The 22,319-nt window shown below is 35.9% G+C and overlaps 1 protein-coding gene across 6 annotated transcripts in view; it reads right to left on the bottom strand.

Moving 5' to 3' along the window:
• The window catches only part of GABA-B-R1 (gamma-aminobutyric acid type B receptor subunit 1), a 163,837-nt gene that overhangs the window by 79,341 nt on the left and 62,177 nt on the right, over positions 1–22,319 (bottom strand). For 4 of the 6 annotated variants that reach the window (XM_069829698.1, XM_069829696.1, XM_069829699.1 and 1 more), the window contains exons 13-16: positions 21,690–21,894; positions 12,131–12,387; positions 7,410–7,547; positions 1,098–1,212 (exon numbers count right to left, since the gene is read on the bottom strand). In XM_069829698.1, the coding sequence (XP_069685799.1) occupies positions 1,098–1,212; positions 7,410–7,547; positions 12,131–12,387; positions 21,690–21,894 (715 nt within the window). Of the gene's footprint in view, positions 1–900; positions 1,213–7,409; positions 7,548–12,130; positions 12,388–21,689; positions 21,895–22,319 lie in introns of those variants that run through there. The other 2 variants (XM_069829695.1, XM_069829694.1) reach the window with 2 other exon arrangements.

Here is a 22,319-nt window from a genome sequence, read left to right as displayed (position 1 = left end):
GATGTGTGTGTGCATACGCGTACATATATATTGAACATTTACAAGTACAAAGTAAAATATACATCAGTATAGATACCCCATCTGTGCAACATAAAAAGAACGCGAGGGGTCAGCTACAGAACTTCACTTACCACCTTCGTAGTGCTTCGATTTTATACACGAGACCAAGACAAATGGCTTATACGAAATCCGGCACATTGAGAACACAACACGACTTAAAAGAAAAACTGACTTATACAAAAAATAAACAAAACTACATACCAATCAAGCTTTCCTTACAATTACGTTGTATAATTATAAACATTGTGACAGCAGTGAATATAGTAACGATCATTAATATGAGATGGAAGTCAAACCACATTACAACATATTCACACACATCACACAGAGACAGAATACTACCACAGTTATATAAAAATATTGAACATTAAACAACATTTAAATAAAACCTTTCAATTAGATGAAGTTGCCAGTAATACAGCTGAGAACAACCATGTAAGGAAAGCCTAAGTGGAAATAAATTGACAAAGAAAGCTACAGGAAGGTGATGGGGATGCATGAACCCAGTGATAAGCACACAGCTCTAATAAGAAGCTGCTTTTCTTCAAGACTTGTTCACAATTATCAATATCTTAGAATACGTAATTTTGTTAAGAGCACCATTATCAATAATTCATTTTATTTTTATTTCTTTACTATTCTAAAATCAGAAGCTTTCAAAATTACGAAGTAAAATGTATTACAATTAACTGTGCTATAAATTGACTTGCTTCTAGTCCCTGCTGCTTGTACTGTTAACGTCATAGTAGGCCACCAATGCAACACCGCTGCTATGCACCCCACCAACACTTCTTTTATCTTCCAATTGTCGTGATTTCTACAAGATGAGCTTAAAAATGCTTTGTGTAATAAAACTAAATTGCTGTTTATCGTTTGCAAGCAACCCTAAAGGTACGACTCGGAGAACTCAAAGTCGGACTGGCTCGCTCTAGAGCTGCGTGTGTAGACCGACACACCGCCCCCAAAGGCTGAATCTGAAGTGCCTTCTCCGGTAATAAAATCAGCTACGATAAGAGTATCTTTGTTAGAGGTCAGACCTGTGTTGGCAGTGGAGTCCTGGTGCGGGGTGCTCAGACGTCCGTCCGTCACGCCTCCCCGCAACGCATCTCGCTCCTGCAGTCGAATCTTGATCAATCGTATCTTCTCTTCTTTCTGTAAAGGCAAGCATTTCCACATACTTATCACTATCATCATTATCGTTATTAATATTTAGAGTTTCTAGTTTTTTCGCATTTGTAATTTCAAAATTTAGCATTTTGTAGCATTTGATTTTCATAGTTAGCATAACCATGTGCTGGGGTTCTGTAAGAAGGGAGAGCTACTGCGTAACAACAGACACCATCGTGCCCGTACAGCAATTGCCAACCTGCTAAGAAACAGAGGGCATTGAACATTTTACGAGAATTCAATTGCTCCACGAAATTAGCTATACATGCTTTATGACTCCACATTTGATAATATTAGATTTTAATTTGTATAGTTTTAGTATTTTAATGATTTTATTGACAACACAATACATCTGAGATACCATACAAGGGATCTACTTAGCATGGCTAAGCACATTCACATTGTTTTAAAATGAATTAGTTTTTAATTTTGACAGGACAATTAATGTTGATATAGATAATATAGTCACTATGTCATACTTTATTCTAGTCAAGACAGTTTTAATGTAAGCTTGTATTGTAATTGATTTTAGATGATACTTATATGTGTACCTGAAGATGCCCCATTAGGGGCGAAAACGTTTGTATCAAGATTACATAGGATGTAACACATCAATATTCCTTCTCATATGTTTTTCTTTCATATGTAATGCAATGCTTAAGCCATACTGACTGAATAATAATCAGATTTTGATATTTGTTATTAAGAAACAGAGGATGGGAAGTACACGAGGAGATTCATTGTGTGTCTGAAGATGATCCTCATAGAAGAGTCGATATAATTGCCATCAATAGAAGAACCCAGAAAGCGATGGTCTTAGACCCTACGATTTGCTTTGAACGAGACACGAATCAAGCACTGCAGATAAATGATGACAAGCGAGCTAAATATGTACCTTGTCTTCCATACCTCAGTGAAAAATATGGCATTTTGCTTTACAACTGGGATGTTACAGGCTTACTATTTGGAGCGAGGGGTTGTTTACCAAAATTTACATGTAATATCCTTAAATCCTTTAAAATTCCCTTTTATGAAGTTCAGAAGATTGTAATGGAAATTCTGAAGGCCTCTCTTCAAATTCTACACTATCATCTATATGTTAACACGTAAATTTTTCAATTTCATGTTGAAGTTTGCCGATAAGCTATTAATGTTTGACTATAATTATATGTGTACAAAACCGCCTCTGCTTATCATAAAATAAATAAATTTTCATTAACGTTTTCGATACTTTAAACTTTTAAAGTGTTTATACAAAGTGTTCACATTTCAATAACTACGCTAATAGTGGTTACAATTCTTAAACAGTTTTATTTTATATTTTAGATCATATCGTATGACTCGCAGTTATTCAACCTAACATAGCATGTATATCATAGATCAACCTAAGTTAAGTCCAAGCAATCACACTAATATGACCCGAAAATTACCACATTAAGTTCCATCTAATAGGCAAGGTTTTCATCATATTAATCTAACATTTCACATCTGAAGATGATACACAAGTATCGAAAACGTTAATGAAAATTTATTTATTTTATGATAAGCAAAGGCGGTTTTGTACACATATAACGTAAATTTTTGTTTTAATGTAAAAATCGAATCAGTATTTTGCCACTTTCATTTCCCTTTATCTTTTATATTTTGTTAATTCCGGATCCCAGTGGTCAACCTCACTTCAGGACAGATGATTTGAAATCTTAGTAGTAGGCTGGGAACTGAAGGATAAGTAAGGAATTCTGCTAATAACTTCTTAAATTTTACATTTACAAAAAAAAAAAAAAGTTTTATACAAGTTTCAAGTTTATACAAAATCTATTAGAGATAAACCATTCAACATGATACCAGTGTTCGAAAAAAGTTATTCAGGCATAAAGAGTATGACAGTAAACTTTATTTTTTTAAACAGTATATGCGGCCGGCGGGTAGCTCAGTTGGTAGAGCAGCTGGCTAAAGACTGGAAGGTTCGGGGTTCGATCCCAGGTGGTGACAGGATTTTTTCTCGTTGCCAAACTTTCAGAACGGCCCCGAGGTTCACTCAGCCTCCTATAAAATTGAGTACCGGGTCTTTCCCGGGGGTAAAAGGCGGTCAGAGCATGGTGCCGACCACACCACCTCATTCTAGTGCCGAGGTCATGGAAAGCATGGGGCTCTACCTCCATGCCCCCCCAAAATGCCTTCATGGCATGTTACGGGGATACCTTTACCTTTTTTACTATATTAAAATTTACATATTTGGAATCTCGATTAAATTTTATGTATGAATGTGTAGAAATTTTACCTATTCACCCGTTTCATGTCTTTTAACCATTTATTAAACTTGTTTCATGGACTTCAAACTTGAGACAAATAAGTATGTAAAATCATGTTGAGCAGGCCATAAAACTAAACAAAACACTATCACTAACCAAACTATACAACAGATCCTCAAAGTGACAACCATTGACAGCCAAACAATGTCCCAGTCTACACGGAAACAGTCCATTGTCTTTCTCACAGTTACATGACTGATCTATTCCATCTCATATCTACAATAGACTGTATTTGTAATAGACTGGAACAATGCTTGGCTGTGAATGGTTCTCACTTTGAGCATGTGTTGTAAAGTTTGGTTAGTGATAGTGTTTTGTTTACTTTCATATCCATTGTTCAAGAATTAAAACACAAAATCAATACTCCGAATTTAAAAGAAAACTTACAAATTAAACCAAACCCTTTAACTCTATTAAATATAGAATATAATCTAAATTTAACAGAAGAAATACTGAAATCAGAAGTAGACACTGAAATAATGAAACAATTGTCTTTAGAGACAATTAATATTAGGCACCCTCCACAAAAATGGCTTCATTTATACACCAACGGATCCTTGATCTCCAGAGAACAAGGTGCCGGTGCAGGTGTTACGTGCTGTCTCTTCTCACTTTATAGATCTCTTGGATATGGAACAACAAGTTTTGATGGAGAAATCGTTGCAATAAGTGAAAGTCTCAGGAATCTTCTATAAATTTAGGAATGCAGTTATATTGTCAGACTCCAAAGCAGCTATTCTATCAATAGTCTCTAAACACACACCTTCATCTCAAACAGCAGAAATAACTAAAATGCTCTCTCAATTAATATCACTCAATAAAAGAATTGTATTCCAATGGATACCATCCCATTGTGGAATCCTGGGAAACGGGAATGTGGATGCTTTAGCAAAGAAGGGCAGCACTGCTACTTACAGACCTGTTACTAAATCTACGTATTACTCTGTGAAGAGATTTATTAAATCTACATACTTAGACTTCAACAAACAAAATTTGATAACTCAATCCCAAGGGAAAAAATGGAACTCTCCGCATCATAATCCACAGCTAATTCCCGATTTACCACGGAAATCGTCTGTAGCTGCATTTAGATTGGCAACAGGGCATGATTGTTTGGCCAAACACCTGCATAGAATTGGAATATATCAGTCCCCTAACTGCCCATTGTGCAACTCAAACCAAGAAATGGATTCGGAACACCTCAAAATCTGTGCTTCAGTGGCTGGTCATGATAATATCTTTGAAAAATACTGGAGTGCAAGAGGTCAAATGACTTTATTGTCAAACGCCTGGCATTAGAAAACAACAACACTTTTATTGCCTACTCAACATGATTTATTTGCCTCAAGTTTGAAGCCCACGAAACAAGTTCAGACAATTAAAAAAAAAAAAAAAAGCCACCCTAAATAAGGGTTCGATAGATCGGCCTACTAATTCACAATGAACAATGATTAAAAACAATTATGTGACAATTTGAAGTTAAAAGACATGAAAAGGATGAATGAGTAAAATTTCTACAGGAAATAAGATTTGTCGATTAGTTCCCATTCTTTCTCATATAATGAAAATAAATATTAAGACACCTACAAATGAAATTATAGATCCAACAGATGATACTACATTTCAAGCTGTATAAGCATCAGGATAATCGCAATAGCGTCGAGGTATACCATGGATCCAAATTATCTTACAGAGCACCTTGTTTATGATTATTGGGATTTGTATTTCTATTTACTATTGGAGGTTTAACAGGTGTAGTATTAGCAACTTCATCAATTGATATTGTATTACATGATACTTACTATGTAGTGGCTCATTTTCACTACGTATTTAATGGAGATTCGGAATATGTAAATTTTAATATAGGGTGTCATTTAAAAAAATTAAGTTTACTGTCTGTATGCCTGAATAACTTTTTTTGAACACTAGTATGCTATCATGTTGTATGATTTATATCCAACAGCTTTTGTATAAAACTTTTTTTTTTTTTTTGGTAACATTAAAATTTAAGAAGTTATTAACAATATCCCATATTGTTTACTCTCTATAGTAAATCAAAGATAATAAGCTGTAATAAATTAAATAAATTTTGGGATGAAATCAAACTATAATTTACACTCATGATCAATGCTGCATTCAGTTCAGACATTGAAATTTAAAATTGCACATGTTTTTATTGCACTTCATTTAGATCACAAAGTGTGCATAGGGGGGCTTGGTTTGATGCCCATGTGATACAGGTGAAGGGTTCACGTAAAAAACAAGTTGTCATTTTTTCGGAATATGTCTGATAAGAACTTTCTTGTGTTAAATATTATTAAAGTACCTTGTTAATGTTTCGACCTATTTTCGGTCATCTTCAGAACTAGTCGTTGTTGGTCTTGGCGCCTCTTGTTTCCTGTGAGGGTGCGTTCGTAGTGTAGACTCAAAGAGTGTATTTGTTTTGAAATTGAGTTGTGTGTTGAGAATATCGTTGGGATGTGTTTTCGTGTGTCTGTATATTTCATATTGTTCTAGTGTGTTGAGTTTCTGGCTTTTTGGTCGGATGTGTAGTATTTCCATGTCTGTGTTGATGTCTCTGTAGGTGTGGTTGGCATTTGTGATGTGTTCTGCATATGTGGAGGTGTTTTGTAATTTTGTTATGGCTGTGATGTGCAGAACACATCACAAATGCCAACCACACCTACAGAGACATAGTCCACACCTGTGGAGTAACGGTCAGAGCGTCTGCCCGCGAAACCAGGTGGCCCGGGTTCGAATCCCGATCGGGGCAAGTTACCTGGTTGAGGTTTTTTCCGGGGTTTTCCCTCAACCCAATAAGAGCAAATGCTGGGTAACTTTCGGTGCTGGACCCCGGACTCATTTCACCGGCATTATCACCTTCATATCATTCAGACGCTAAATAACCTAGATGTTGATACAGCGTCGTAAAATAACCCAAGAAAATAAAGAAAATAAATACAGAGACATCAACACAGACATGGAAATACTGCACATCCAACCAAAAAGCCAGAAACTCAACACACTAGAACAATATGAAATATACAGACACACGAAAACACACCCCAACGATATTCTCAACACACAACTCAATTTCAAAACACATACACTCTTTGACTCTACACTACGAACGCACCCACACAGGAAACAAGAGGCGCCAAGACCAACAACGACCAGTTCCAAAGATGACCGAAAATAGGTCGAAACATGTAAACAAGGTACGTTAATATTTAACACAAGAAAGTTCTTATCATACATATTCCGAACTGATACAGTGTTAAAAGTTGTGTAATCAAGATGTATAATGTCATTTTTTGTTACTTTTGTTTTTTGGTCCTATCTGCTAGCTCATAAAGTGAACTATTTTTCTAGTACCTAAATCAGAATGGCAAAAAGTCTGCATTGTAACAAGATAACTTAAACTAACATGAGATGTAAGCTAATGATGTCTTAGCAGTGTATTAAAGTATTAATGTCCCTTGTAAAATTAAACAAAAGTGACTTAGCATGTTCATTCCATGGACCCTTCAAATAGTCACGGCCAATTGTTAGACAGAATTCTGCTACTGCTACACTTGTTGGGGATTCAGGGAGTTCTGAATTATCAATTGAACTAGTGAAAAATGAAAATATTAAACAGTGTAACATTTTGTATTTATCGCTAATGCGAAAACGCACGAACTCTATTAATATTATAACAACAAACTTTATTTGTAGCAACATATCAATGTTTCACTCTGATTGTGTGCAGCTTCTTTCAGAGCACATCTGCAGGATGCGATTACAGATAATTTGACAATTCTTATTTATGACAATACAGAAAATCACATGTCATAATCTTGAATAAGACATGGACAGTGGTCAACTTACAGCTGATATGAGTTTCTGGAGTTCTTCATTCTCAGCCACCAGTTTTTGATACCGCTCTTCGTCTTCCTTGGTCATCCCCACGTCGGGGTTGTACTTTGATTCAGCCTTGTCTCTTGGATGGCGTATCACTTCTATCACCTGGACATCAATATCATGTTATCGTTTGATTGTGTATGTATATATATTTTGTGTGTATATATATTTTTTTTGTACATTTGATTCAATTGTCAGTTTCTGGTTTAATTATGTAAATCCTACTTAATTGTAATCTAATACTAATATGTATACTAATGTGTTTATTTTTATTTTTACTGTGTACATTTTTTTATTGAATTATCGGCTTCTGTTTTTATGTGATTCGTATTTGATTCTAACAACATTAATATGTATTCCACTATGTTTATTTTTATTTTATGAGGTAAATTTTATGTAATTACCTCTTTTGATCTCATTATGTACCTAAATTGTATCAGTATGTAATTACTTAATTCCGATCCAGTTTTATGTTCAACTGTGTAAGCAAGTTTTAATCCTGGTTGAGTGTAAGAGAAGGCCTTACGGCCTTAACTCTGCCAGGTTAAATAAAGCCATTATTAAAGGCTAAAATAACTACACTAACACATGTGTTACATACCAAACATTATAATCATTTAATTAGGCCTACAATTATTATTTACAATACATTTCATTATAATACACTCAGGGACAAAAAAAACCGAACACTTCTATATTTGCTTGTATTTTGTTGCCAATTATTTCAAAATGAAACAAAACCCATTTAAACAAAATAATGTTTCATTTAGCACCTTATACGACAACATTTGAAAAAAAAAAATCTCTGATGAGAAAATTTACAAAAAATTATAAAGGGCGTATACCTATGGCATCATTTGGTCTAACTGTTTTTTTCATTTTATGGTGCCTTAAACATTAAAAAATCTTTTTAGTAACGGGTATTACCCCCTCTGGCTTGAACAACTGCATCCATACGTCTTGGCATGCTCTCAATTTGGTTAGCAATGTCTTCTTGAGGAATAAGTTCCCATTCTTCGCCAAGTGCTCGCCTCAACTCTTGTAATGATTCTGGTCTCAGTCGTCTATTCTTAACACGCCGTCTCAGCATGTCCCACACGTGTTCAATTGGGTTCATGTCTGGACTCCTTGCTGGCCATTGAAGAACATGGATTCCCACTTCTTGGAGATAATCTCCGACCACATGGGCAATATGCGGCCATGCATTATCATGCATTAAAACAAAATTATCGCCTACAAATTGGCCAAATGGCACAACATGATCAGCCAAACATTCATTTATATACCTATCAGCTGTTAGTCTTCCATTTTCAACAAAAACCAACTCTGTACGAGCATCCGTACACACTCCTGCCCAAACGATCACTCCACCACCTCCATACGGTACATTTTCGGAAATGCAACACTGTGAAAATCGTTCTGCCCTCCTTCTCCAAACTCTTTCACGTCCATCAGGTGAGCACAGATTGAAACGGGACTCATCGGTGAACAGAACACAGCTCCACTGTCCATTTCTCCAATCCCTGTGATCATTTGCAAAACGCAGTCGTTCAACTCGATGCATCCTGAGAAGTCTGGGACCTGTTGCAGGTCTACTTGATATCAGTCCACTTGCTTTCAACCTCCTTCTAACTGTTTGGCCGAAATTGGGCGTCCATGCATGTTAACAAATTGCTGGGCTACACTAGTAGCTGGCAGGTTGCGCTCCCTAAGAACTCTCAACACCATATACCTGTCTTCATTTGGATTTGTAGCTCTTGGAAGACCCGAACCTGGTCTTCTGGTATATTCTAGGGTCTCTCTATACCGTTTTATGGCAGCATGGGTTGTGCTTCTAGCCATATTCATAACATTTGCAATGTAACGTACACTGCGTCCATCATCGTAAAGGGCTACAGCTCGAGCCACATCTTCAGGTCGCATCTTGTTTTAAGACAAATGTTACAACCCCACTTAAACTCAGAAAATGTAAAAATAAAGAAATAACGAATGATAACGATAATGAAGCACAAAATGGTTGAGACAAAATTGTTATAGCTGAGACTCCGAAAGCAAAATTGGAATATTTGGTTGTAATGGCTTGTTTATAAAACAAAAAAACAATCAACAATGTATACACGTCTCCATAACATCAGATGGCTACCATAATATTGTATGAGAAGATAATGTTTTGCAAAATACCAGCAAATATTAAAGTGTCCGGTTTTTTTTGTCCCTGAGTGTATTTACTGACTCTTCAAATGGTGAGACACGAATGTTTTTCCATTTGGTTGAACCTGAACCACACTGAAACTCGGCACTGAAAATTTATTTTTTCGTCTTCATTATTCCCCATAATGAAATAGTTGGCAAACCATGCCTTTTTGCCATATGCGATAGTGTTATTTGAGGATTAACCTCGATAACCCTTATTATTTCCACTTTCCATCTGATAGTTAATTAGTCTCCATTATAACGATGCGTAAACAGCATAAACTAACAAAAAATAACTTGGAAACAGGATCCACACAACTCGTAAGAACAAAGCAATCACTCTGTGAAAGCAACGCAAAGCAGGACCATAAAGAATGACACAGAAATTGATTGAGATGCACTATCGAATATGCTGGTACTACTGATTATTCAAAGTTGACTGGATATTTCGAGCTTCATTATCACAAAATTCACTTGAAAATTTTAAAAGCGGGATTTTCCTTAAAAGCAGGATTTAATTATATTATTCTTACGGTAATTTGTCTGGACTTGACAGATTATTTCTTAAAAATGGGAATGATAAAACGGGGTTCTACTGTATATACTAATGAGGAAGAATTTCATTTGAATTATGTTTTAAGTTTGTTTTCTTCCATAACAACGCCAATCCTTGTCTAAAAGCTTGTGTTATTGTACATGTCACTTGAAAACTTGCTCACTCCGTAGACCGGTGGATAAAAAACTAGCCAGTCCTCTCATAAGAATGAACTAAACGTATTTTAGAATCACACTCTTCAATTGTACATTGTGAACTAATATTAATACTTCTCTAGAACAGAACAATGGCAATTTCACTTGTAATTTTTAAGTCATCGTCATTGTCATCATCATCCTTCCATGTATAGGGCCTAGTGGCCTGTTATGGTCTCTTGCCAACATTTTAACAGTCTGCCCAAGGATCTCTTGCCCACAGAACGATAATTCAATATTTGACGTGGAATTCTAGATTGAGGCATTGTGTTTACTTGTGATTTCCAATTTTGCCTGTAATTTTGTAGGTAATCTACGTTTGGTTCAATCTCTAGTTCCTTCATATAATGTCACAACTTCTTATGTGCTGCATTCTCATAAATCTTAAAGTACCGTACTTACTTACTTATTGGCTTTTAAGGAACCCGCAGGTTCATTGCCGCCCTCACATAAGCCCGCCATTGGTCCCTATCCTGAGCAAGATTAATCCAGTCTCTATCATCATATCCCACCTCCCTCAAATCCATTTTAGTAATATCTTCCCATCTACGTCTCGGCCTCCCCAAAAAAGGTATTTTTCCCTCCGGCCTCCCAACTAACACTCTATATGCATTTCTGGATTCGCCCATACGTGCTACATGCCCTGCCCATTTCAAACGTCTGGATTTAATGTTCCTAATTATGTCAGGTGAAGAATACAATGCGTGCAGTTCTGCGTTGTGTAACTTTCTCCATTCTCCTGTAACTTCATCCCTCTTAGCCCTAAATATTTTCCTAAGAACCTTATTCTCAAACACCCTTCATCTCTGTTCCTCTCTCAAAGTGAGAGTCCAAGTTTCACAACCATACAGAACAACCGGTAATATAACTGTTTTATAAATTCTAACTTTCAGATTTTTTGACAGCAAACTGGATGATAAAAGCTTCTCAACCGAATAATAACAGGCATTTCCCATATTTATTCTGCGTTTAATTTCCTCCCGAGTGTCATTTATATTTGTTAAAGTACCGTACGTCTCACATATTTCGTTTCTGCCGTAATTTTTAACAGGGGCGTATTTTGCGGGCTACCGGGGCTACCGGCGGTAGCCCAAGGAAATTACAAAAGAAAAAGTTTATAATATAACATAATGTAATAAGTTTGTATTTTTAGTTTTACCATAGTAATTAAAATTAAAGTAATTGTTAGATATATTTTGTGTAATAATAGGGTCAGTGGTAGCCCAAACCCTTTAACCAGTATACGCCCCTGATTTTTAACTATGGAGGAATAAAGTACAATAATGCAACCCTCGTAATAGGTATAATTTACAAGTGAATTTATTTGTAATATAAATACCGTACTTTTTTGGAACATAACCCTCGTAATATGTATAATTTACAAGTGAATTTATTTGTAATATAAATACCGTACTTTTTTGGAACATAACCCTCGTAATATGTATAATTTACAAGTGAATTTATTTGTAATATAAATACCGTACTTTTTTGGAACATAACCCTCGTAATATGTATAATTTACAAGTGAATTTATTTGTAATATAAATACCGTACTTTTTTGGAACATAACCCTCGTAATATGTATAATTTACAAGTGAATTTATTTGTAATATAAATACCGTACTTTTGTGGAACAGGACCCTGATGGCGTAATTTAACTACTGTGAATGATAAACTGAAAAATACGACAGGACTGCAAGAACCCATGTTTTTCTAACTTGGAACAAGCCGAAGTAGTTACGTACCTTAGGAACAAAAATGAGTGCCATACTGAGGAAACAGCAGAAGATGACAGCAAGCGCAACGAACGCGAAGCTGGCATCTTGTTGTGAGGCAATGACCATGGTGACGGGGGCCGTGATGAGGCACAGCACCACCACGTTGTAAATAGACATCCCCACGTAGCGTGAGTCATTGATCTGCTTCACCTTGATGCTTCTTGTTTCATACGCCAGGAACAAGCCGAACACCAGTACAAGACCCTTGTAGCCATACATTACACCTACAACAAACATAAACAAGCCAGCATCAACTGAAGGTTCGGATTATTGGCGAGTGAAAATCTTTATAAATTTGCTGCTGATTTGTATCAAATTATAGTGAATGCCGTATTTACTCGAATATAATACGAATCTGTTTTTTGGTCCTAATATCCAGAAAGAAAAAATACTGTCGAATATAATACACACCTGTGCTAAAAATCACTCAAGATTAAAATTATATTATCAAGTTTCTAGCTATACACCACATTCATCCTCACTTGCAGAACTGGAACTTAATTCAACAGGTCTGGGTTGATGTTAAAACTACAGTGACTAATATCATGTTACTCTTTCATCAGTAATTATTGGTAATTTTATTTTGGCTTATTTAAAGATGCACGATTGTTGAAAGCTGTATACATAAAATCTCAGAATAAAAGAAACAAGTGTCAGTACGCCATTACCGTAATTAAAAATAATATTCATATTAATAATGATTGTTGTCAAAAATAACATGAATTTACGAATGAAAAGAGCGCAAAATACGAGAAAACATGCACCTGCAATGGCTGTTTCTGTCAGCAGTTTGCCAGTAATTATCTCGTAGCATAAATAGAGCGTTAATTTAAATTTTATTCCAGTCTGGATGTTTGCTTGCGAATATATGCACTCCAGTTTTCAAGACGACATTTTGTCAAAAAAGGTGCGTATTATAATCGCGTAAATACGGTAAATTCTTTTCAGTTGCACTTCCAATCTCCACCTTAAGAAACATATGAATTATTATTATTATTATTATTATTATTATTATTATTATCATCATTATCATTATTATTATCATCATCATCATCATCATCATAACTTTTAGATCTCTTCAGAGTGCACTCAGACTGTTACAAAACTGACAATGGGTCTTTTTCAGAGATAAAAGGCATCCAGAGGAGCAAGGTTCTAACCAGTGACGAAGCTCTTCAGAGGTTTTTGAGGCTTAGCCTACCCAAAACATTTGAGTTAACATATCTAGTAACAATATAAGTTCGTAATAATGATGTATCGTAACATTTGGTTTCACTACAATCCTTCCATATATTAAATTCACTATTGGTAGTCATTCCAGCATGTTGAGTTCTGTGCGAGAGGTTTATTGCACCGGCTTCCTAATAGACAGCAGCACTCGCAAGTTTGTGGGAAGGCCAGGGAGGGGAGGTACTATCGATTTGCTACTAGGGGAGAGTTGGGTAGTATCGGACATCGTGTAATATCGGACAGTGAGTTTCTTTCATCTACAACCAGATGATGGTACCTGAATGACATGGTTACGTTTCTGTGATGTCGCATACAGTTACGTAACCACGTCATTCAGGTACTACCATCTGTGGTAGATGAAAGAAACGCAGTGTCCGATATTACCCGATGTCCGATACTACCCAACTCTCCCCTATAGCTCTGTAAGAAAGATGGTTAGCCTCAATACGTACATAATACGCTGCACTATATTGATACTCTGTGAATGTTGAGTGTTAGTTTAATCAGAAGTGCATGTGTGTATGTGTTACATACTATTTTGTGAAAAATTGCTCATATTGAGATAACATTGGAGTTATTATTTGTTGAATTAAAAGGGAAACCATTTTCGAGTGGACATATGAAACAAAATGTGCTTAAAGAGATAAGTGATCGACAACACATTTACAAGTAAAAATAGCCGATAGAAGGAAACAAAATAGAAAACTTCAATTCTCATAGTATGAGAAATATCTCTGGCTAACAGGTGCTCTGAGACAGATAAGTTATATTGTTATACCTGTATTGTTTGGGGGTGAAAATTAGTGGTCATCATTTTTTTGTGGGGTTTGCCACAAAAAATTTTGATAGAAAAGCCGAGAAACATCAGAGTTAAAGAAGACATCTTCAGAATGAAGAGAGTTTTCTCTTGTTAGGTCGTGGAAGAATTAATTGAACATGCAGTTTCTGAAGGAGCCAAGATTCAAGCCATCAAACACAATAAAACTGTGAGACAAAATAGATTTATAATTGAGAGATTTATCGAAGTTGTTTGCTTCTTAGATAAGCAAGAACATGAAGATGAAAGTTCCGACAGCAAAGGGAATTATCTTGAATTATTATTGGAACTTCTGTCCATACAAGAACAGTATATACGTGATCATTTGCAGCACTCTTTTGGTTTTAAAGTTACATCAAGTGCAATGACTGTAAAAACAGAAACGCGTTTTGGAGATGTTGAAAAGATGAGTTTAATTGCTAGATCAAAATAGCTTTGCGAGATATAAACTAAATTTTCCTATGATGAAATTAAATAACCTTCTATTCACATACCCATTTTTCAACAAAGAACAATTAGAAAATGAATTAAAGAATATTTATGTAGATGAAGAAAAGCATTTACTCTCTACAGACCTTCTGAAATTCATAATTAGCAATGGTCTTCAAGCCATCTATAAGAGGTAACACGACTCATCTAGTTGGTCTTGGCATTCGCCGTTACTACAGCTTCCTCAGAAAGAAGTATGAGCACATTGAAAAGATTAAAAATTATGCTCGTAATTCAATGAAGAATGAAAAATAAGTTCTCTCAGTACAATCGTCATTGAAAAGAAACTGTTAAAAAACTTGCAATTGATCAGAGTTTCAAGGAACCAGTAATGCATACTTTTGCAACCAAAAAGAATCGATGTCTGGAGTTGCTGTATAAAAATATAAGGTAAGGAGATTTTTTTCAGCCTACCCAGTATTTATACCTTAGCTTCGTCACTGGTTTAAACCACATTATCACTTGGTAGAACCTAGGTCAAGAAAGCATGGGGGTAATATCAGCCTACCTCCTGTGCCATTTTCATGTGCATGTAAACAAACAAGCATCTGTTGCAACGACAATTTGATAATTCATGTATCAGTACGGTAAATATCAGTTATAATGAGATTATTTTCAGTTTCACTACAATAGGAAAATAATTTAAGAATGCAGTTATATTGTCAGACTCCAAAGCAGCTATTCTATCAATAGTCTCTAAACACACACCTTCATCTCAAACAGCAGAAATAACTAAAATGTTCTCTCAATTAACATCACTCAATAAAAGAATTGTATTTTTTTTAATTTTAGTAGGTTATTTTACGATGCTTTATCAACAGCTTAGGTTATTTAGCATCTGAATGAGATGAAGGTGATAATGCTGGTGAAATGAGTCCGGGGTCCAACACCGAAAGTTACCCAGCATTTGCTCATATTGGGTTGAGGGAAAACCCCGGAAAAAAGCTCAACCAGGTAACTTGTCCCGACTGGGAATCGAATCCGGGCCACCAGCACTGCTACTTACAGACCTGTTACTAAATCTACGTATTACTCTGTAAAAAGATTTATTAAATCTACATACTTAGACTTCAACAAACAAAATTTGATAACACAATCCCAAGGGAAAAAATGGAACTCTCTGCATCAAAATCCACAGTTAATTCCCGATTTACCACGAAAATCGTCTGTAGCTGCATTTAGATTGGTAACAGGCCATGATTGTTTGGCCAAACACCTGCATAGAATTGGAATATATCAGTCCCCTAACTGTCCATTGTGCAACTCAAACCAAGAAATGGATTCGGAACACCTCAAAATCTGTGCTTCAGTGGCTGGTCATGATAATATCTTTGAAAAATATTGGAGTGCAAGAGGTCAAATGACTTTATTGTCAATCGCCTGGCATTAGAAAACAACAACAACAAATCTCATGTTTAGGAGTTTATATGATTTTATGGGGAAAATAAATAAAAATAAACAACATACTGTTAATATATTACAATAATATTAGAGTTATATTCAAATATCCGTTATCATATCTAGCTATTTATTATAGCTATAAATCTAAAAACAGCCTGCTGACTCACGTGGTGATGATGCAATGTTTTAAGGAACTATTTACCAATATTAACAGTCTATTATGTTTACAACACTGTATCTTTATTAAATTATTACACCCGCAAACCATTCATTTAAGTAGTGCTCCTGATATGAATTAGGTATCTTTAGCGGTACAGCAGTACAGTTGTCAGCGGTGGGTAGGATGTCTCCAAATTCGGCTCCTCTCACGCGTTCTAGTTAAGTTTAACACTCCGCTAACTAGCTATCTTATTGGTTGAACTGCTGTTGTCATGGTTACCGGGGAGCAGAGTTATGTAGCTGTCTCCTCTCTCCCGCTCTCGCATAGACACTGCAGGCTGCTATCTCTTATTTTCCAATACGAATTATTTGTACTATCTACAGTATAGCGAGCGGGCATCACCAACTGGATGTGGTCGACTTGATGTCGTAGTAAATAGTAAAATTAATATAAAAGGAAAAATGTTCGTCATTTGCTATAACTTGTCTGTGATCTTAATTCAGCTGGAATTAATACTGACATAATGTGTTCTGGTAAAATATTAGGGGAGGCACGGCCTCCCTTGCCTCCCCTGAAAATCCGCCACTGATGACTGTACAAACAGAAACACGTTTTGGAGATGTTGAAAAGATAAATTTAATTGCTAGATCAAAACAGCTTTGCGAGATATAAACTAAATTTTCCTATGATGAAATTAAATAACCTTCTGTTCACATATCCATTTTTCAACAAAGAACAATTAGAAAATGAATTAAAGAATATTTATGTAGATGAAGAAACTTATTTACTCCCTGCAGACCTTCTGAAATTCATAATTAGTATTGATTTTCAAGCCATCTATAAGAGGTAACACGACTTATCTAGTTGGTCTTGGCATTTGCCGTTACTACAGCTTCCTCAGAAAGAAGTATGAGCACATTGAAAACGGTTCAAAATTATCTTCGTGATTCAATGAAGAATGAAAGATTAAGTTCTCTCAGTACAATCGCCATTGAAAAGAAAACAACTTGCAATTCATCAGAGTTTCAAGGAATCAGTAATTGACACTTTTGCAATCAAGAAGAATCAATGTCTGGAGCTGCTGTATAAAAATATAAGGTAAGGAGATTTTTTTCAGCCTACCCAGTATTTACACCTTAGCTTCGCCACTGGTTCAAACCACATTATCACTTGGTAGAACCTAGGTCAAGAAAGCACGGCCTACATCTGTGGAGTAAAGGTCAGCGTGTCTGGCCGCGAAACCAGGTGGCCCGGGTTCGATTCCTGGTCGGGGCAAGTTACTTGGTTGAGGTTTTTTCCGGGGGTTTCTCTCAACCCAATATGAGCAAATGCTGGGTAACTTTCGGTGTTGGACCCCGGACTCATTTCACCGGCATTATCACCTTCATCTCATTCAGACGCTAAATAACCTAAGATGTTGATAAAGCGTCGTAAAATAACCTACTAAAATAAAATAAAAGAAAGCACGGGGTAATATCAACCTACCTCCTGTGCATGTACTCAAACAAGACCTGTTGCAACAACAATTTGATAATTCATGTATCAGTACGGCAAATATCAGTTATAATGAGATTATTTTCAGTTTCACTACAATAAGAAAATACATTGATTTTAATTCTAAATCGAAAATTCACTCTCTGATAGTAGAGAATGTGAAACCATAATATCATATAAAACATTATTAAACCGTGAAAACCTATGGTGTTGAAATGTTAATAATAGGAAAAGACAGTACAATTGATAACTTACAGAAAATACAAAATTTCAGGAGCAATAAAAACAGCCCCTTTAGCCGCAAAACCAGGTGGCCCAGGTTCGATTCCCGGTCGGGGCAAGTTACCTGGTTGAGATTTTTTCTGGGGTTTTCCCTCACGCCCAATATGAGCAAATGCTGGGTAACTTTCGGTGCTGGACCCCGGACTCATTTCACCGGCATTATCACCTTCACCTCATTCAGACGCTAAATAACCTAAGCTGTTGATAAAGCATCGTATAATAACCTACTATATAACAGCCCCAATAACAGTTTTGTAGATATACACAGTTAAACCACCAATCAAACAACAATTAGAAATAAAGGCAGCAAACTAAGAATGAAAATGGAACAAGATTCCATGACAAAAGAAATCCAGATAACAGAAGATTAAAATAACACGACATTTTATACACAAAACAAACGACTTTAACCATTTAAGAATGGGTCATTTTGAAAATTTGAATGACACAAAATTTCACGAAAGATACTGCATCACGAAGATTGTGGTACTCAAAATTTTAGAAGAAACTGATCATAGGTTACAATATTATCAGAACGGCTGATACAATCTGTGCTTCAACTGGTAACTGTGTCTCGGCCTGTAGCTTCCTGGCTGTTAGTACTGATTCAAACAAACACCGACATGCAGCGCTACTGCATTACTATTTGAATAACTGATATTAAATAATAATATAGACCACAACAAATTAATTTACTATATTATTGGTATAGTTTAAAAAATTTAGCATTTTATTTACATAACTTACGGTAAATGTTCTACTTTCTATGACATAGCAGGATAATAATGTGTGTTTGTAGAGACAATTTCGAATATCTAAAGCTTAATAAAATTTTCGTTATCAATTTCAGATTCTATGTCGTTAGTCATGAAATATTTTATTCTTGGGTACTCTACTAATGTCAATGGTATTTCGAGCTCTGAAAAGTCCTTTTTTAACGCATGACAGCATTCATATGGACGAATGTAAAATATTTTTGTGCGAGATCGTGCGTATTTGCTTGGTTTCCGCACAAAACTAATCCGTGGAAAGTCTAAAATTCCACATTCAGTATTCCCAACCTAACACACATAACAATTTCCCTCTTCTTACCGCTTAAGTGACATATTGATTTTACTGCTTTAGGCTTTTAACATATTATTTTTAGAGACGTTCAATATAGTAATAATTATAAATTGGAAACTTACCACTGCAATTTCACCTAAATTGCAATGTTAATTATTGTTTTTAAATATTTGCAAAAATTAAGTAAACTCTACAACTCCACTAAAATTAGTACATTCGTGATGCAAGTAACATTAAGGAAGCCGTGAAAAAATCAACGAAATTCCAGACTCATCATAGACTGGGAGAAAAAAAAAAGACAGACGTATATCACGGCCTGCTGGAATATAGTAAACACAGAAAACATTTTAAAGCAACAATGTTGAAGATAGATATTTTTGTTTTGCAAATTTGCCGTCATTGAACAGAAACCAAGATGGAGATTTCATTGCAACTAATTAGAAATTCCTCTTTCAGGTATGTAATAAATGATCTTCGCACAAAATAATGTACGATACACGAGCGGTATGTTTTCTTTCAATTCTCGGAAATTAAAAAAGCTCAACTACGTTTCGTTTTTTCAGACTTATCCTTGAACATGAAAACTTCAACATACTGCTCTTGTAACGCATATTACTAATACAGGTTTATCACTATGGTTGCCATAGTAACCACAGCTGACTACAGTTTTGTAACAGAAGTTACATCTAGCTCTCTCTCCATTAGTATTATTCACCTCGATGATCACGTCAAATACCAACAATTATTGCTTTTTTAATCATATTACAATTGAGATGGAAGTGTACATGTACATTATCGGTTATCACACGGTTCTTTAATTAAAAAGTCTTGCAGCTACTAGTCTCACTGTGTACCTATCAGCCATACTACTACTGCAAACAAAAGTAAATATAAATAACTAAAAAAATCACTAACAGAATACTAGTGGAGACATCTATGGATGACAATAGATACTGAACTTGAAGTGTTTTTTTTCATTTTAGTAGGTTATTTTACGACGCTTTATCAACATCTTAGGTTATTTATTGTCTGAATGAGATGAAGGTGATAATGCCGGTGAAATGAGTCCGGGGTCCAGCACCGAAAGTTACCCAGCATTTGCTCGTATTGGATTGAGGGAAAACCCCGGAAAAAACCTCGCTGATAAATCTACATTTAACCTTCCGGAAACTCATGAAAGTTATCAATGCAGTTACATTTATAAGAGCAGTTAAGTAATAGAGAGTTAATTGATGAACTAGTGGACTTACTCGTGTTAAATATGTAATATTCGTCCGGCTTACAGCTGTTTCCAGTGCATCACACACCATCATCAGAGCCTACTAGATTGCGGCGTCATCTCGAACTTCTCTGCCTGTTAGGAGGGTGTGTTTGAGATGACGCCGCGATCTAGTAGGCTCTGATGATGGTGCGTGATGCACTGAAACAGCTGTAAGCCAGACGAATATTACATATTTAACACGAGTAAGTCCACTAGTTCATCAATTAATTATATTCAAGTGTTAAAAGTGGTGTACGCAAGATTAAAAAATGAATTGAGAGTTAATCGAGGTGTACCATAAACTGGGCATAAGTCTGGTAGTCCATGATATAGGTGCAGAGATAGTGGTGTATCTCGTGCTACAGTGGATCTCAAGATCATCAGGAATTATCACTCCAAGTTGATGAATATGGCAGATACTTGTAGACGTGCAGATGTGTCAATGTGCACAATATGTTCACTTAAAGTCCCAACAAATCAACATGCCAGATCTTTTGTGAGTGTGGCCTAACCTTCCACATGATCCGAACTATTCCGAAGCTGCCAGGAACTATCAGCGAAAGACTATGATCATTGGATGGAGTATTTGGTACAGAAACGATATCATTTGGAGTGACAAAACTGTTTTCCATGTGGGAGAATTTGTGAACTGCCGAAACTGTTATGACAGGGCACAAGAAGATGCAATGTAAAATCGCCCTAAGGTCACAGTGTAGTGCAGCATATCCCACCAGGTTGTTGGTTCGATCCTGATCCAGGACACGAACACAGAACGGTACCTAACCATGCTGCAAGATGATGTTTGTCCTACTGTGTCCACTTGGAACAATGACAACGACCTCAATTTTATGCAAGGTTATCATTTTGCAAACATTGTCTACGAGTGGCTCGATAATAAATTTCCAGGATGTTGGCTTGGTCATGGTGGTCCACATGAATGGCCAGAACGGAGCCCGGACCTCATGCCACGTGATTTTTTTTTTTTTTTTTGTGGGTGTGGATGAAAGAGGTTTATGGAACTAAACTATAAACTTTGGATCAACTGGAGGATCACATTCAGCATGATATTTCCCAATGCTTGCAGAGAATGCTAGACAATGCTGGTGCCTATGTTGATTTTAACATTGCATACAATTTCTACCATTCTGTGATCCAAAGTAAAATTTGTTTCGCTACAACAGACCAATAATTAGTGAAGTTATAAGCAACAGTTATTTCTCACTCAACCTGTACTTGATTTCAAGCAGAATCTGATAGAACCTGCACGTTCCCACCACTACATTAACATTCAACTTCACACTCATTTCTTGTAACATGATCTTCTCACCTAACCACACATTGTTGTTTTCACTTTCACAATGTTCGAGTTCAGGCCGAATCTTAATGTCATCTTCTGTTGACACTGGATCTTCCAAGGGAAACACTTCTATCCGCCGCTGCAGAGGATCATACAACTGCCATGTCAGCAGCAGCACAAGGTCTACTAGCAGGAATCCAGTCACCATCAGGTACAGCTTCCAAGGTTCTACTTTCTGCAAAATAATCACACAACATTATATTCCCTGCAAATTAGTTTAAAACTTACAGCAAACCTATAACAGCAAAATTCCATATTCTTCATCGTATATTAATGTGCTCAAGAAAATCTACTTATTTATTTCAATCTTTACAACGAAGAACTTCCCGAAGCAGACGATGTTAAATATTTAGGTAAGCATTTAGATCGCCAATTAACATGGCATAAACATATTGAAACTAAACGTAAAGAATTAAATCTTAAAACATCAAAAATCTATTGGTTATTGGGACCTAAATCAAAACAGTCATTAGAAAATAAACTTCTTGTTTATAAAGTCATACTAAAACCAATCTGGACATACGACATCCAACTGTGGGAACTGCTAGCAACTCAGACATTGAAATACTGCAGAGGTATCAGTCCAAAACTTTACGTTCC

This window comes from Periplaneta americana, chromosome 6 (assembly GCF_040183065.1).
Source record: "Periplaneta americana isolate PAMFEO1 chromosome 6, P.americana_PAMFEO1_priV1, whole genome shotgun sequence".
In the NCBI taxonomy this organism is placed as follows: domain Eukaryota; kingdom Metazoa; phylum Arthropoda; class Insecta; order Blattodea; family Blattidae; genus Periplaneta; species Periplaneta americana.
The sequence above is the reverse complement of the archived record's forward strand: the minus strand, read 5'-3'. Positions and strand labels throughout refer to the sequence as shown.